Source organism: Halichoeres trimaculatus, unplaced genomic scaffold (genome assembly GCF_033239565.1).
Source record: "Halichoeres trimaculatus isolate MK-OKI-2021-1 unplaced genomic scaffold, fHalTri1.1 fHalTri1_scaffold_12, whole genome shotgun sequence".
Classification (NCBI taxonomy): Eukaryota; Metazoa; Chordata; class Actinopteri; order Labriformes; family Labridae; genus Halichoeres; species Halichoeres trimaculatus.
In genome coordinates, this window is record NW_027437190.1 from 31,367,507 (window position 1) to 31,382,214 (window position 14,708).

Consider the following 14,708-nt stretch of genomic DNA (forward strand, 5'->3'; position numbering starts at 1 on the left):
CCACTAAAACGCTTTCCCTCAAGGTTATATATCCAACGTGTATAATTAATATGTAAGGTGTGGGTTCACTGCTTCAAGAAAGCTGGGAAAACTGATTTCCTTACACCTCCTGTCTCAGTTTTGGTGTCTAATGGGTTAAATAAAACTTCTACAGTCCGTTTGGGACTTCTCCACGTTAATCACATTCTCAAGCTCCACATGTACTGTCCCTTTAAGAAGCTCCACTGCTGCACTTAGCTTCTTTCCCCCTCTTTTTCTCCACCAGTGTGTGTTTCACTATGGCGAAGGCATAAACAAACACTCAGCGCTATGGGCTGGAAAGCAGCAGTAACGGTGAACACATCTCTCCGTTAGTGACTAACACCAGTGACTACAAAACACACTGGTGTGAGGCTTCAGTGAGGGTGTGCTCTCGGGTTTTTTTTTTTCTTTTTGTTTGTGTGTGTGTATGTGCTCGGGACACGGATGCTGTCAGTGCGAATAGCGATGAAAAGAGCGAAAATAGTTTGGTCATTGAACGCCTCAGTTGAAGCAGCCGGTGATACAGGCTAACCGTTACTGGACTCCGGACCTTTTTCTCTTTCTTACGGCTAAAAATGGACAGCGGGAGACACTAATTATACATTTATTTAATTTATTCGACTTAATTTAGCTCTTATTTTTCCGGAAAAATGTTGACAGGATCTAAAACGACGTTTAAAGTGAGGCAAATGCTCCCAGATATCAAGGTAAGGTTATTACGTTATTTGGCTCGCGGGACGTTAAGTTAGCTAACTGACGCTACGTAACTAGATAGCTCTACAGAGTTAACTTGTTTTATGTAGCTTTTTACCCTCTTTCAACTGTACTCTGAGCCTTTATTGTGTCACTAACATAAAATAACACGTATTCAATTCTTCTGAATGCACCTTTTCTGTTGGAATGCACTAAATGTCTTATGTTATAGCTCATTTGACTAACACTATTCTTCTGTTTTCGGCAGCAGGAGCCACAGAAAGCACAGTTAAAGATGTATAACTTTTAATTGCATGGTGGTTTTGGTGGTCTCATCAACACTCTTAGCAAGATTAAACAGCACACAGCTCAGGAAGCAGGAAACACAGGTCATCATTCACTGTGCAGGGCTATAAATGTACTCACAGGTAGTCAGGAATAGTACAAACCTGCGGTCAGTCCTCGGAGATTCCTCCACTGTGTGTGTAGATGTTATTTCTGCTCATAACTCAGGGTGGCAGCTTTACAGGCTGCACAGGGTTGCTGTGTGGAGATGCATAATGACAGTAAGTGTAGGGTACATAATGTCACTGTCTTTGCCTTATTAAAGGCCAGGGAAGTGGTGGTGCATCTTAATTACTTCCCATGGCAGGGGGCTCACTCAGATGGGATCTCACACAAAGAGAAACAGTGCAGATCATCATCATCTCAGGAGGGCTGTGTGTACTAAACACTTTCAGCTGTTTTTATTGTGAATTTGTGAAGTGTTGAATGTGATCTCATTGTGCTTCAATGATCAGAAGACTCTCTCTCAGAGAATGAGCACCTCAGAGGTGAGAAGGAGTTTGATAGACAGCACAAAGAAACATGTAGACACAGCAGGGATGTCTTCAGAGTTGCGGGTTTCTTTTCTTCTTGGCTCCATCTTTGTGTTGCCTGGCTTTTCGTCTCCCCCTGGTTATTTTCAGCAGCCGCAGGGGAAAACGGTAACAGATGCCTCTTTACTCTGCCCTCAGGCAAGCCTTGCATGTGGAGTGGGGGTGATGTTCACTGCACAACATCTGGCTGTCGCCATGGAGACAGCAGCTGGGAGGTGGAGGGGTTTTGAATTTGATTACCTCTGAAAAGGACACAGAAATCATCACAACCCCCCACCAGAGGAATCTGATGTGTCCGAGCGGGGAATGTGGCTGAAGCTAAGATATGGTGATGTGATGGAGTAGGCTGCACAGATTATATGCACAGCCCACCCACACACACACACACACACACACACACACTCTTGTGGGCTCCACTTCCATGAGCATGTGTTAAGACTGCTGTAGAAAACTGAATCCAGTGCTGGGCTCATTTTAGACCAGATGGCCTTGCAGTTCGCGTGTACTGGTGAGTGTAATCATGGATTTTGCTCAGGCCAGTTTGGATACAAAATCTTTGACATGGAGCTGCAGTGAATTATTATTTTGGAGATTTCCAGTTCTGATTTTTCTCTTCCTGATATGCATTCTGAGAGCTGATCTACTCATACCAAACTGGCTAACATGACCAGCATCATATTTAAAAACAGACATGCTCTCCAAAGCAATGGGGTATCATTGCTATCGATATATAGCATGAGTTTTTGTAGACACAGGGAATTAATCACATAAATAAGTCTTTGATAATGTACTTTAGCTTGATGAAAAATAAATAATGATCATAAAAGGAATGATTTCCTGTCATACAGATTTCTGTGTGTTTGCCCAACAAGAGGGATGTTCACATTTAATCAGCTCAACACATAAATGTCATCATTAGCCTCGCTAGTTGACACCAGAATGTCAGTTTCTTAAATAAATGACATTGACATTTTCATCATTACAGGCTCAAACTGCCAGTCATTTGTTATGTCCTACCCCTAACTACCCTGATATAAACAAGCACAGATCACAGGGGGCGTCTAGTGAGGCAGCACAGTTCATCAGTACACCCTTTTGGCACTATTTAATCGTTAAAGTGGTTCTCTGTGATGGAACAAGTTGGGTCCTATCACAAGATTTAGGGCAGAAATTACCTCTACAGCAGTGTTTTTGTGCAGGGCGCACGCACCAAACACCCCCTCCCTGCTCCTCTGCCGGTTTCCTCTGCACTCAGACGGGGCCATATGTTACTTGACCAAAAACACAAATAAACGGACTCCCACCGAAAAAATCGGATATTGGTCTGCACCAATTTCCCGTACTTTTGTGTGTTTATGAGGTATCAGCAATCAGTTGAGTGCTGATACTGATTACCAGGTACTGGTAAAAAAAACCTGAAAGGTACCCATCCCTAGCTGTGAGAAACATTTAACCACCTCAGGACAACAGGGTCTCTGGTTTTCTGTTAATTCAGAAGTTGAGCAAAAAAGTTTGGGCACCTCTGGATTAATCTGTTTGTGAGAACTTAAATTAAAGATAAGTGTTAAATGACAGATATTTAATGTGAAACTTATTAGTTGAGTGTTTTCTCCTGTTGGCTCTGGAACTGGTTTTCCGTACACCTCTTTGTTCCCATTGAAAATCTTGTGCATGCTGAAAAAACTGGAGGAATCCCAGGAGGCACCTCAACAAAGCTAAGCTAACTTTAGCTGACTTCCTCCCCAGCCGCTTCTGACATAATATGTGCAGAGCATTACAGCACAGACTTGCTAAAGACTGCACAGATGTTGTTGCTGTTGTCGCATGATTACCTGCAATCAGTTCCACTTTGCTGCTCTAAAACAGCAGTTGCTGGTGGAAGCTGCAACACAGGTGAGAAGCATGTGAGCTGCATGGTGTTGCAGCTTGGTGTAAACAAATAATGAGCAGAATTTTGAAATAATCTAAATATTGACTTTAAGTAGATAGATTTTAAGTGTTATCTGAGGTATAACTACAATTTCTATGAGCATTTCACAAAAATGTCTCAATTTTCTGACACTAGACGAACAATCTTCAAGCAGCAATTTTTGTATGACCAGTGCTCCAGATTTCAAAGAGATGTAGGCAGTGTACAGTCACATTGGATCACAAAAAGCAGCAATTAGAAAGCTTGAACTAGGAAATGTTTGACGTTTTTTCTTGAAAAATGACGCCCAAGGGACATGAAGAAAAACAACAGCAGAACAAGCGACAGAGGGATGCTCAGGCTTGCATCTTGACAGTAAAGCACACTGGCTCAGGCTTATTTTGGCTGTGCCTATCCCCTGGAGTTCACTCTATCTGCATCTCCCAGCCAGCTTTGAAGCAGTCAGCATGAAAGGCTCACCGCACAAAGCTCCACAGAAGCAAAAATGCCAGAGGAGGTTTCATCTGAGCTCTATTCAGAGGGACTGGAGATCCAAGGCTGATAGGAGCAGGGCTGAGGCAGTACAGTCCCCACACCCGGTCCCCCAGGACCCAGACGTCACATTCATTGCCGGACTCTGAGCTGCTGAGACTTCTGCTGCTTAAACAGAGACAACAATGGGCTCCTCTTCAGGCCAGGGCAGATTAATGGTCCCTTTAGAGGGTTATTGATCCAGCATTGGGTGATAATTAACCCGCGGCAGTGTTCACTCCTGTGAAAGGCCTGGGTTTTGGGTCGTTTGTCTGCTTTGAGTGTGTGGAATGGCTCTGGTAGTCTCGCTCCAGGGACCTGAGCTGTCTGAGTGGAGCGAACCGGCAAAATAACATTTCATACAAGAGACTATTACACTTAGAGCGACTGAGAATGTTCCATGTCCAGCAGTAGATTTTCACTTAAGCCGTTTAGCTGACACTTTTATCTGCAATGATGTACTATTAGTGAGAATGAAAAGAGGGTTAGAGATGTGAGTGTTCCCCAGGGACATAGAGGAAGAAATGCTTCTGTTGGTGGACGTGCTGCCTGTTGTGGGAGTCAGACATGTGATCTTTGAGTCACAGCGTGATCTGTCTGGACACAAGACAACCCTCCTGCCCTTCAGGAGACGAATCTGATATGTCAGGACTCCTCTGACAGTCAGGGTGGTGAGTGATGACGGCTAGCTGTCAGATCAATCAGTGTTTGAAAGGAGAATGTTGGTTAATGGAGGGTGGCCTGTGAGATGCTGTCGTAGCCAGTCAGATTTTTTATTGCTGCTGTTTGTTTTTGCTGTGTTGATGGATATGACAGTGGCATTAAAATCTAAAAGATGGTAATCACAATCACACTTCCAAGAGCAGCATTTCCTCTTGGTCTGGGAAAAAGAATCAATTTTATTTATTGATCAACATGCTATTACTTAAAGGGGGCATATCATGCTGATGCCTGATTTAATACTTACATATAATATAATTATACCTTTCACCCCCTGAATTTTCAAAAAATGAGATATTGTATTTTTTCTGATATCCTAGAACGCGATTTGATGCCTCTGAAAATAGTTCATTGCCATTTGGCCATGAGATTTTGACCTTTGTGACGACACGAGGATCCTTTTTTTATTGGAGTAATCTGATAAAGCAGCTCCTCCTCTGTGATGTCAGTTAGTCACACAACCGCCACCGAGGGATACACCCACCAAGAGCCCATTATAAACGTATAAACTATACATGTTACAGTACCGGTTTGACTCACCACACTGAAGCGTCCTGAGATGATCTGTGTCGAGGTGGATTTTCTTCCTCCTGAGCTGCAGAACCGTCCGGGTCTGACTCGGGGTCCAATACAAAAGGACGTATCCTACACTCTGCCATTTTATTAGTGCTATCAATGCCTTACGGTGAAGTTTTGGCAAACAGCAAACTCGCTCGGTCTGCCCCATCCAATATGGCGATTTTGTAAATACTGCCATGCTGCAAAAACCGCCCCCTGGCTCTACCCCCTCCGCCCCGCTGATAGAACTGACCAATCAGAGCACAAAGGGCTGTGACGTTGCGAGGTTACTGGAGGTCATTCTGGAAACAGAGCGTTTCAATGAGATCTTCAGAATGACCTAAAATGAGGATATTGAGAACGCTATTGTGGGGCAATGAAGGAACTAAATGACTAAATGGCATAGTGAAAAGGAGAAACAAGCATGATATGTCCCTTTTAAAGCAACAATACACAAATCCTGCTTTAAGTCCGGGTATTGATGCAGATACCAGAGCTTTTTCAACCAACCAGTATCCCTCAATTTTGAGAATTTGGAGGGAAACTAGTCAAAACTAGTGTCTTTGTAATTCAGTTGACAGTGTTAGCTGCTCTGTTTTGGTTTCTGTTTTGACTTGGTTAAGCTTATTTTATTCTAGTAAAACTCTAGACCAAAACTGATATCTGGGCTTTGGCATTAGGCAAAACCAATACTGGTCCAATCCAAAAGCAGTATTAATTTACAGTGTATAATTTAATTTGTATGATACACCGGCATGTGTCACTGAGCCAACGGCATGTGCTGCTGACCGACCATCACTTGTCCCTGTGTGGTCAATTGCATGCTTTTGGATGTTGGTGTCACTATTGAAATGAGTTGAATGAATCAGTCCTATAAATCTGGTCTTAGTCTTCGATATCCAATCGGACTTTTGAGTCTGTACCGGAACTGATGCCCAATACCAGGATCAGATTGATGCTGCCCTAGACAGCACGAACTTGCAAAAAATTTGAAGGTGTCGTATTCAATCTCCGCAGCTTTTCTCCTCCAAACAGTGTCTTTGTAGTTGTTTTCTTTGTAGTTTTTATGTCTTTTTTGGCAAAGAACCCGGGGATGGGACAAGAACACAATCAATGTTGAATGTTTGGTTTGTGACTTGTCAACAATGAGCATTTTGATTGGTCAGATGTGTACTTGTTGCAAGCAAAAAAATAAAAGCTGCTGTTTCAGTCAACGAAAGAGCGTTGCTGGTGTGAAAGCTTGCACTGAAAAACAATAGGCTGAAAATAATAAATAACGTGCGAAATATTCACACAAAAAATATGCGTCTGGTGTGCAAACGGCTTTGGTTTCATTTACAAGCTGGGTTTAAAAAAAAAAGCTGGGATGTCAGGTCCTCTGAAAGAATCCTGAAAAACCTTCTGTCATGTGACATGTATTTTTTTTTTAAATGGCTCCAGATACATTCTGCAGACGTCATCGTCATTCAACTTTTTCCACATGGAGACAATCATTCGACAATCGGGAGAAAACACATAGTCCCAGCTTTACTACGGATGCACTGATGACAGTGTGTGCACATGGCTGCTATAGACACAGAATCCAAAGAACTAGTGATGCACTGTCATGAAAATTTTGGCGGATATCCGACACCATTATTGCTGTTATGGCCGACAGCTGATATTTACCGATATCAAAAAACGATCTCAGATGATGTGACGATGTGTCGAGGTAGTTCAGAGAGAAAGAGCGGCGCGTTCATGTGAAAAGACGACCTTTGAGAAGATCAAAGGTTGGAGCGCCCGAGAAGTACGTGAACAAAAAAGCACATTTTGTCTTGACTTGTCTAGAAGGGTCGATCGATCTGTGCCGATTTCCTTTATTTTGGGGGATCGGTGATCGGCCATCCTTACATATAAAACTGATCTTATATACCTCCAGGAAGGTCTGACAGCCAGCCATTGTTGCTTTTTGCTCTGAGACCTAAAACTCAGGACACTTTATTGGTTGTTTAAGTTGAAACATAAATATTTTATTGTTTCACAGGTATTGTTCAATGTTTTTCAATAAAATAAGATTGGAACATTGAAGGTATATGCTGTCAGTTATAAAAAATTAAAAAGTGAAAATGGGTATTTGCAGGTCAGACTTTTAAAAGATTGGTGATCGGTGATCGGCCAGAAATTTGTGATCGCTGCTCCTCTAGTTTTGTCTGTTTTTTGGATCAAAAACAGAAAGAGAGACCTAAAAGAAGAGAGTCCACTCTTCTTTGGTAGTTTTGGTGTCTACATCGTCATAGAAAACAAGATTATTTGGGTCTTGAAAGATCATCCAAGATGCTTTGAAAATGGCTGGCAGCTAATGAGTAAATACTGGCCCACTTTAACACATTGGTATCAGCTGATATGTTAGAAAAATGACCAACATCGGCCCATACCCATATTGATACCGATATATCATGCATTCCTACAAAGAACCAAGTAAAATAGATGAATGACTAATGAAGACTATTGATTTTAACGTCTTTCCTCCTGTATCTGCAGTTATTCTCCAAAAAGGAGAAGTGCTCTCCACACCACAGTGTCCTTTACCTGCTGACCTCACAGCCTCTGAAAAATCGAACCTAATCAGCAGCGAGCAGCTGTTTTAATGGACGCTCTGAAAGAATGTTTCATGCAGACTTGTTCTTTTTGCTCAAAGCACATGTCCGCGTTGCCATGATGATGAAAAGGGTTTATTTTTCAGGCGTGAGTATGCAGTGAGTGAGTCATCAGACATCCTTAGCTCTCTGTCAGCACTTTAGTAATAAGAGGAAGGAATAAAATGTGTGCTAATATGTTTGAGACAATGACATACAAATAATTCAGCAGCAGGGATACTATTAGAGGAGGTTGTGATTGTGTTGAGAGTCTAGAAGTCTCTGCTCTGCTGTAAATATGTCTTCATTTGTAGCTTAAAAACAAAATGTTAGAACAGGAGGAGCTGCGCTAATTGCTGCAGGCTTTTTCAGAGAAATGGGGTTAAAAGCTGAATGTCTGCTGCAGTGTGATGCAGAAACTCTGACATTAAATATTTACCATTTGAATCCCCAGCTCATGAAACATTAATTTACTATTTTATATGTCAGAATCTGCCAGGTCCTTTAAGGCACTTCCTTTTTCCTTTACATACCTGCACGGGGCAGGCTTTTTTCACTCTCCTGCTTATCACATCCAAGGTTTTTTCATCCTCTTGCTTTGTCCTTGGGGGCTCTGCTGTCAGTGCATTAATATATCTCAATTCAGGTCTTTTTCAGTGCAAGAAAATAGAGGACATCATGACCAGACATTTGAAGACAAGCAAAGTGATAGAAAAGATGAGAGCTCTGGTCAAAAGTGTTATGTTTCTGTGAGTGGAAGGAGAGGAAGAAGTTCAAAGTGAGCTCTATTTTCAGCCGCCTCATGGCATTATTTTCCTCCAGCCCTGTTCACAATGCAGTTTGACCGTCCCCATTCATGTGAGGAAATGAAAAGCACAAGACAATCGAGCAGATTTGGACCCTTACGGTGCAGTGACTGGGAGTTAATGTGGATTTTACAAGCCAAAAGTTAAATCTGGTGAGAAGTGCTTTTAGAAAACACTCAGAGTTGCTTGTATGAGTTGTGAAATATTCTTGGATTGGAGTTTTGAGGATTTTGGTAGATTTCTCTGCATTGTCTGTTTAAAATTCCCATCCTCCCTCCTCTTGTTTGTTTTGCCTGATGTTTGAGAAAAGAGAGAAATGTTCCCGAGCCAGGGACAGGCACGCTTACTGCAGAAGTCTGGCCGCAGTAGCAAAGGGAAGCCATGAGCAATGGAAACTGCAGTAAGCCTTGGCCACTGTCCCTGAGGATGAAGAGGGGGGGCAAAAGTGGGGCAGAAACAGAGCAGGGGAGGAGGAAAAGAGGAATGGAAGTAGAAGAGTGGGGATCCCGAAGCCACAAAGCAAAAGAGAAATGTCAGCTTCAACACGGCGTTTAAAAGTGACGAGTGATTCAGAGAAACAGGCGGACAGACTGTCTCATTTCCATTTTCTTGATCTGTTGCTTCTGTGCTTGTGGAGGAGTATGTTGATTTACTCATCCATGCAAATGCTGCAGATCTTTCACTTTTTATTGGATGTTTAACTTCTGCAAGGTTAGCCGTCGTAGCTCCAATCACATCACTCTTATCGTCTCGTAAACCCAGCCCAGTCTGCAGCTGAGCTGTGCAGAATGCAGTGAGTTTGGAGGACATATCTAAGACACAACACCTCTAAACAGGAGGAACAAAAACCAAATCAGAGTGAGGAAAAAGGAATTCAGCTGCGGGTCTTCTGTGGGTGTTGATGGAGAAATGGAGCAAAAGCTCGAGACATTTTTAAAGCCAGATGGAGAAAATATGAACAGTGCTCTGGCAGGCTGAAACAATGGCTTGTCAATTTTTTAGTGTTCAGTCTTATCATCAAAAAAAAGTGCTTCAGCAGTTTCTGCTGAGAGAACACAGAGCTTTTAGACATTTTAAATTGGACTGTGAATTGTTTGATTTTGCATCGCCAGCCTATAAAATATAACATGTGTTTTATTACTCATATTTAAGTTAAACACTCACCCATATCTCTTATTATGATATGACAATGTTGTGATGTATCGCGGTATTCTACACAGATAACTATTTGATTGAAAACAGCTTTTCTACTGTATTGTCTTTGAAATGATGAAAGTCAGATGCAATGTTTCATACAAACACTTAACTAAAAAACATAAAGTGCATCAAGTTTGTCACTTTAACTACTGTGACATTAAACTAATGTTGCAAAAAATGATTGGTTAAAAAAGGTGGTCAATGTTACCCATAAAAAATCTAGTATTGCGCAAGACAGAACTATAAATATTGTTTTATCAGTCTACTTCACTGTAAAAATCAAACTTCAAATAATATTGAACTAACTGAACCAAGAATAGAGAGAAAACATTGATGTTTACGGCATCAAAACCCACATCATAAAGTTTAGGAATAAAATATTTTGAATATGCTTTGAGATTATATCCTGGACTGTATATGGAGTGGACAGCATGGCTCCACCATTTACCATTTTATGGTTTTGAAGCCAAAATAGCCCCACCACAACCTCGTGTAACCAATGAAAATGAAACTTTTCAGAAAAAAGACGGCTTGAATATAGCCGCCGAAATGATATCTTCAAACCACCACAACAATCATACGTGAGAAACATTTCTACAAGCTGTATTCATTTTTTTAAAGTTTGACTACAGCCCATCTGGAATGACTGGAGAGACAGATTTTTTTTACCTATACTGCAGTCAGCGACCAGGGGGAGCAGTTTTCGGTGAGTAAGATGACGTCCATTTTTTTACAGTCTATGGATTATATTTATTATACAGTTTTTGGGCAACACACAGTTGAGTAGCTCTTTGGCGCCATCTACCGCAGTGGAGGTGCGGAAAACCTATTGTACTTCCAACTATGGATACCAAATTAGGTACTTATGTCGGTACCGACCAACTTCTATCAAAAGTACCTGGTACTGATTCACATAAAATCTAAAGGTACCATGTCTAGTAGGGGTGTAACGGTACATGTATCTGTGCCGAACCGCTCCATAAGGCCGTTCAGTTCGGTGCAGTGCTGTATTCGAACAAGTACAGTAAGTTTACATTAGCCACTGCACATGGCTCTTTAATATTTACGTGAGTACTCGTCTATGATTGGCTGAGCAGGGAAGCAGGGAAAGTGGTCTGTGATCCCTGCTTTGCGATCATGTGCATATCATGTGGACGTGACGTCTCACAGTGAGCCAATCAGAAGATGAATATCAAAGAGCTTCCGTAGCCACAGGAGCTTGTGTCTGAATTTTGCATCATGGCTGCTGCTAACGACCAACTGGAGCTTGAAGAGCCTCCCCCCTCGCTGTATAACGGCAAGTTTTTGGTTTAATAAACATGCTAAACAAGCGAATGGTTTCACGGTGTTCCATACTGTAGCGAAAATGTACCCAACCGTGACCCTAAAACCAAGGTACGTACCGAACCGTGACTTTTGTGTACCGTTACACCACTAATGTCTAGGTACCTAAACTCATCCTTGTGACTGTGAGGGAGTGGAAGAGTAGGCAATTTTCCATGCTGGACATGAACATAGCATTGCAAGGTTACATATTGAACAACAAATTAATTAAATCGAAAAAATATACTTTATTATTGAACGATTTTTTTTTTTTTTTTTACCACATAAATACAAAAAAGTACAGAAAATTGGTACCTTTGAGTACCGATTGCCAGGTACCAGGCATCCGTACTGTATCATTTCAAATGTGAAGGGTACCCCTCCCTACTTCCAACTCACCTAAAATATAAATTTTTGTTTCGACAAAAGTATTGATATCAAGAGTTAAAATATTGACATTTTATCACTGGTCAAAGTTAGCTGTATAGTGCCGTATCAATATTTTTTCCACACTTCTACTTCTCTCTCTTTTATGAACTTGAAACTCGTTGTCAGTCTAGAAATGTAATAACTTTAGAAACTTTGAACCAAAACTTCAGTAAGGCAGGGTTGGTAGCAGACTGCAGAATGTGTTGGGTTTTGTTAAAGGACCAGCCATACGCTCTCACATGCAAAGAAAACAAGCAGCCGTCAGTTTCTGTGATTATACGACCTTCCTCAAGGACCAAAGCTTCTCTTTGTTCCTTGTTTTTTGAGCAGGACCACAGGCTCAGAGTCTCAGGTTTTCACGAGCCTGCTCCAAACACAGAACTCACCACACTGCAAAATTGCTAGCACAACATTGGCGACTCAGTAGTTTCATTGTTATTGTTCACACATCCTTGCTGAGTTGTAGAAATAGCGGCGTTAAGTGATAAAGCCGAGCACCTTAAATGAAACAGTCTTTAATGGTTTCATTGTGTGACAGAACTGCTGAGAGAGACGTTTGAAGCTCTCCAATGTAAAGGTTTTTTTCTTGGATGCTGAAGTCCATAAAGCCGATCCACCACCTGTATAACCAAAACCTCCTCTCACATTGCAGGCCTTGGCGTAATACGGGATCTCAACCCGATAAATGTAAATGGTCTTCACAGAAGGGGGGCTAGCTGCAAAGTTAAGTGGAAGCATATGTGCTTGTAAGCTTGGAGTCTTATTATAGCAACCTCTGCGGCTCTGCGGAGTCGGACTCTGCTTTCAGAACAGACTCCACAACATGAGACTTTATATCTGTCATAGAAGAAATCAGGAACAAACAACTAAATGGAAAGTACACATCATGGAGAGTATGTGGCCAGCCTTTTCCCCCCTTTGTCTTTGAAAATGACTCCACTGAGACGAGCCAGGCTTTGAGAAGAAAACAGGCCGAGCCTCGGTTCATATATAATCATCAAGACAAACAGTGACACAAGTCTCTGCCCGTGTGTTTCTGGGTGAAATCTGTTTAGTCTCTGTCTCATTAAAATGTTTAAAAGTCTGCGGGCAAAGTGGCAAAGTCAGGATGTTTCTAGTTTTCTCTTTGATGTATTCTTAAAGGAATAGTTTGACATTTTTGTAAATCTTCTTCTTCTGTTGTGTTGTTTGGGGTTAAATCCTTATCTCAACCTTTAAGCCATGCATTCAGTTTGAGTTGTTGCAGATGTTCTTTGTGTCTCTGGGCTGCAGCTGCTAAATCTGTTAATCTGGAGCAGGCTCAATCATTTGATGTAGTTTGAAGCTCTAAGGTCTGGAGCTCTTCTCTCACCAGCTACATAAGCTGCATGCTAGCTTTATATACCATACATATCAGATCACAAAGTGTTTGCATAAAGGACTTGTTGATTTAACTGTAATTTGGTTGACCTTGTTGCTGTTGAGTAAGAATGTGGCTGTGGCTGCGTGCGTGCAGTAAATCATGACTCATAAAGTCACAGCCTGCATGTCTCTGAGAGCAGAAAAACTGAGCTTAGTTGACCACAGTCACTATTGTTGTTGATTTTTGGCAAAAATTCACCTTTTAGTCACTTTAGCATAAATTAGCTTCTCCTCCAGCTCATGTGATTCCTAAAAATGCTGCATATGTAATTTAAAACCAATCATTGAGAGAGAAAGACAAAAGACGTTCATATCTTCTCTGCTTCTCTTTCAGGAGAGGATGCTGAGTCACAGCGGCGTGAACGCGAGGAGTAGAGATGTGTTCGGGCTGCGCTGCCTACCAGGTAAGATTGTGTTAAGATAAATTGTCTTTAAATAATGTTCATCACACAAACTCATAGCTATGCCTTCCTGTTATGATATTTACAAGAAAGCTCTTACTGAAGTTTGAATTAGGTTAAGAACGTGGTGAAGACTTGAGACAGATGGTGACTTAATACCGTGTGAATTTAAGCTTTGCCCATTTTTCTTGAAACTTTAAAAAAATGTGTTTTTTTTAAAGGCCTCACTTTTCCCCTTTGTTTATTAGCATTTCCTCTTTGAAGTTAATGGTTTGGGTCCAAGTGAAGTTGCCACAAAAACTGCTCCCCCTGGTGGCTCGCTGCAGTACAGGCCAAAAAATTCACCTCCCCAGTCATTCCAGATGGGCTGTGGTCAAACTTTCAAAAATAAATACACCTCAAAGAAATGTTTCTCACATTCGATTGTTGTGGTGATTTTAAGATATCATTTGGTTACCTTGTTTTTAGGCCCTCTTCTTTCTGAAAAGTTTCATTTCTATTAGTTATAGGAGGTTAAAAACGAGGCTTTACATCAAGTTTAACAATGATTGATAGCTGACGATCTTGTTTATCTTTTTCGGGGATTGTAAAATATGTTGGGAGGGAGAGCCAAGAGTAGATTAGATTGGAGAAAGAAAAAAAATATTATTGTTTTTGTCACCTGGCTCCACTCAGATTCCCTCACAGCTTCTACTGCACAGACTCTGGCTGCACAACGGCAGGTAATGGCAGCACCTGTGACGGGGGTATTTTGGCTTCAAAACCGTACAATGATAAATGGCAGAGCCATGCTTACCACTCTATATACAGTTTATGCTTGCCATGCCTAAGTTGTTGCCCAACAGTCTTTTTTTTTTTTTTACAACCTAATAACCAAAACAGCAAATTTTGTGGCAATTTTTCATTTTATGATGATAGATAGAATGGAATAGCAAATACTTTATCTCTGAGGGGAAATTCAGAAGGAGTCACAGCAGCAAACAAGAAAACAAAAGCAAGGAATTGAATAGAAAGTGAAAAAAGGTCTATAACAAAAAAAGAAAATAGATGCTGACAGCTTGTCCATCATTGTCCAGTCAGCCAGCCTCCACCTCCACAGGGTCCAGGACTGAGCTTCTTCAGCAGTCTGTTCAGTCTCTGTCTCCTGGATCCTGTCTGCTCACAGCAGGTGAAGCTCTTCCAATGTGGCGTTGGTGTCTGGTGTTAGCTCTGTTAGCCATGTC

The 14,708-nt window shown here is 41.5% G+C and overlaps 1 protein-coding gene across 1 annotated transcript in view; it reads left to right on the forward strand.

Annotated features, from left to right (window-relative positions):
• Window positions 1-265: 265 nt before the first annotated feature.
• Window positions 266-14,708, forward strand: part of mtmr11 (myotubularin related protein 11) — a 44,272-nt gene continuing 29,829 nt past the window's right edge. Inside the window, exons 1-2 of the mRNA XM_074683476.1 lie at window positions 266-728; window positions 13,419-13,488. Coding sequence (XP_074539577.1) covers window positions 672-728; window positions 13,419-13,488 — 127 coding nt within the window. The 5' untranslated portion in view covers window positions 266-671. The remainder of the gene's footprint in view (window positions 729-13,418; window positions 13,489-14,708) is intronic.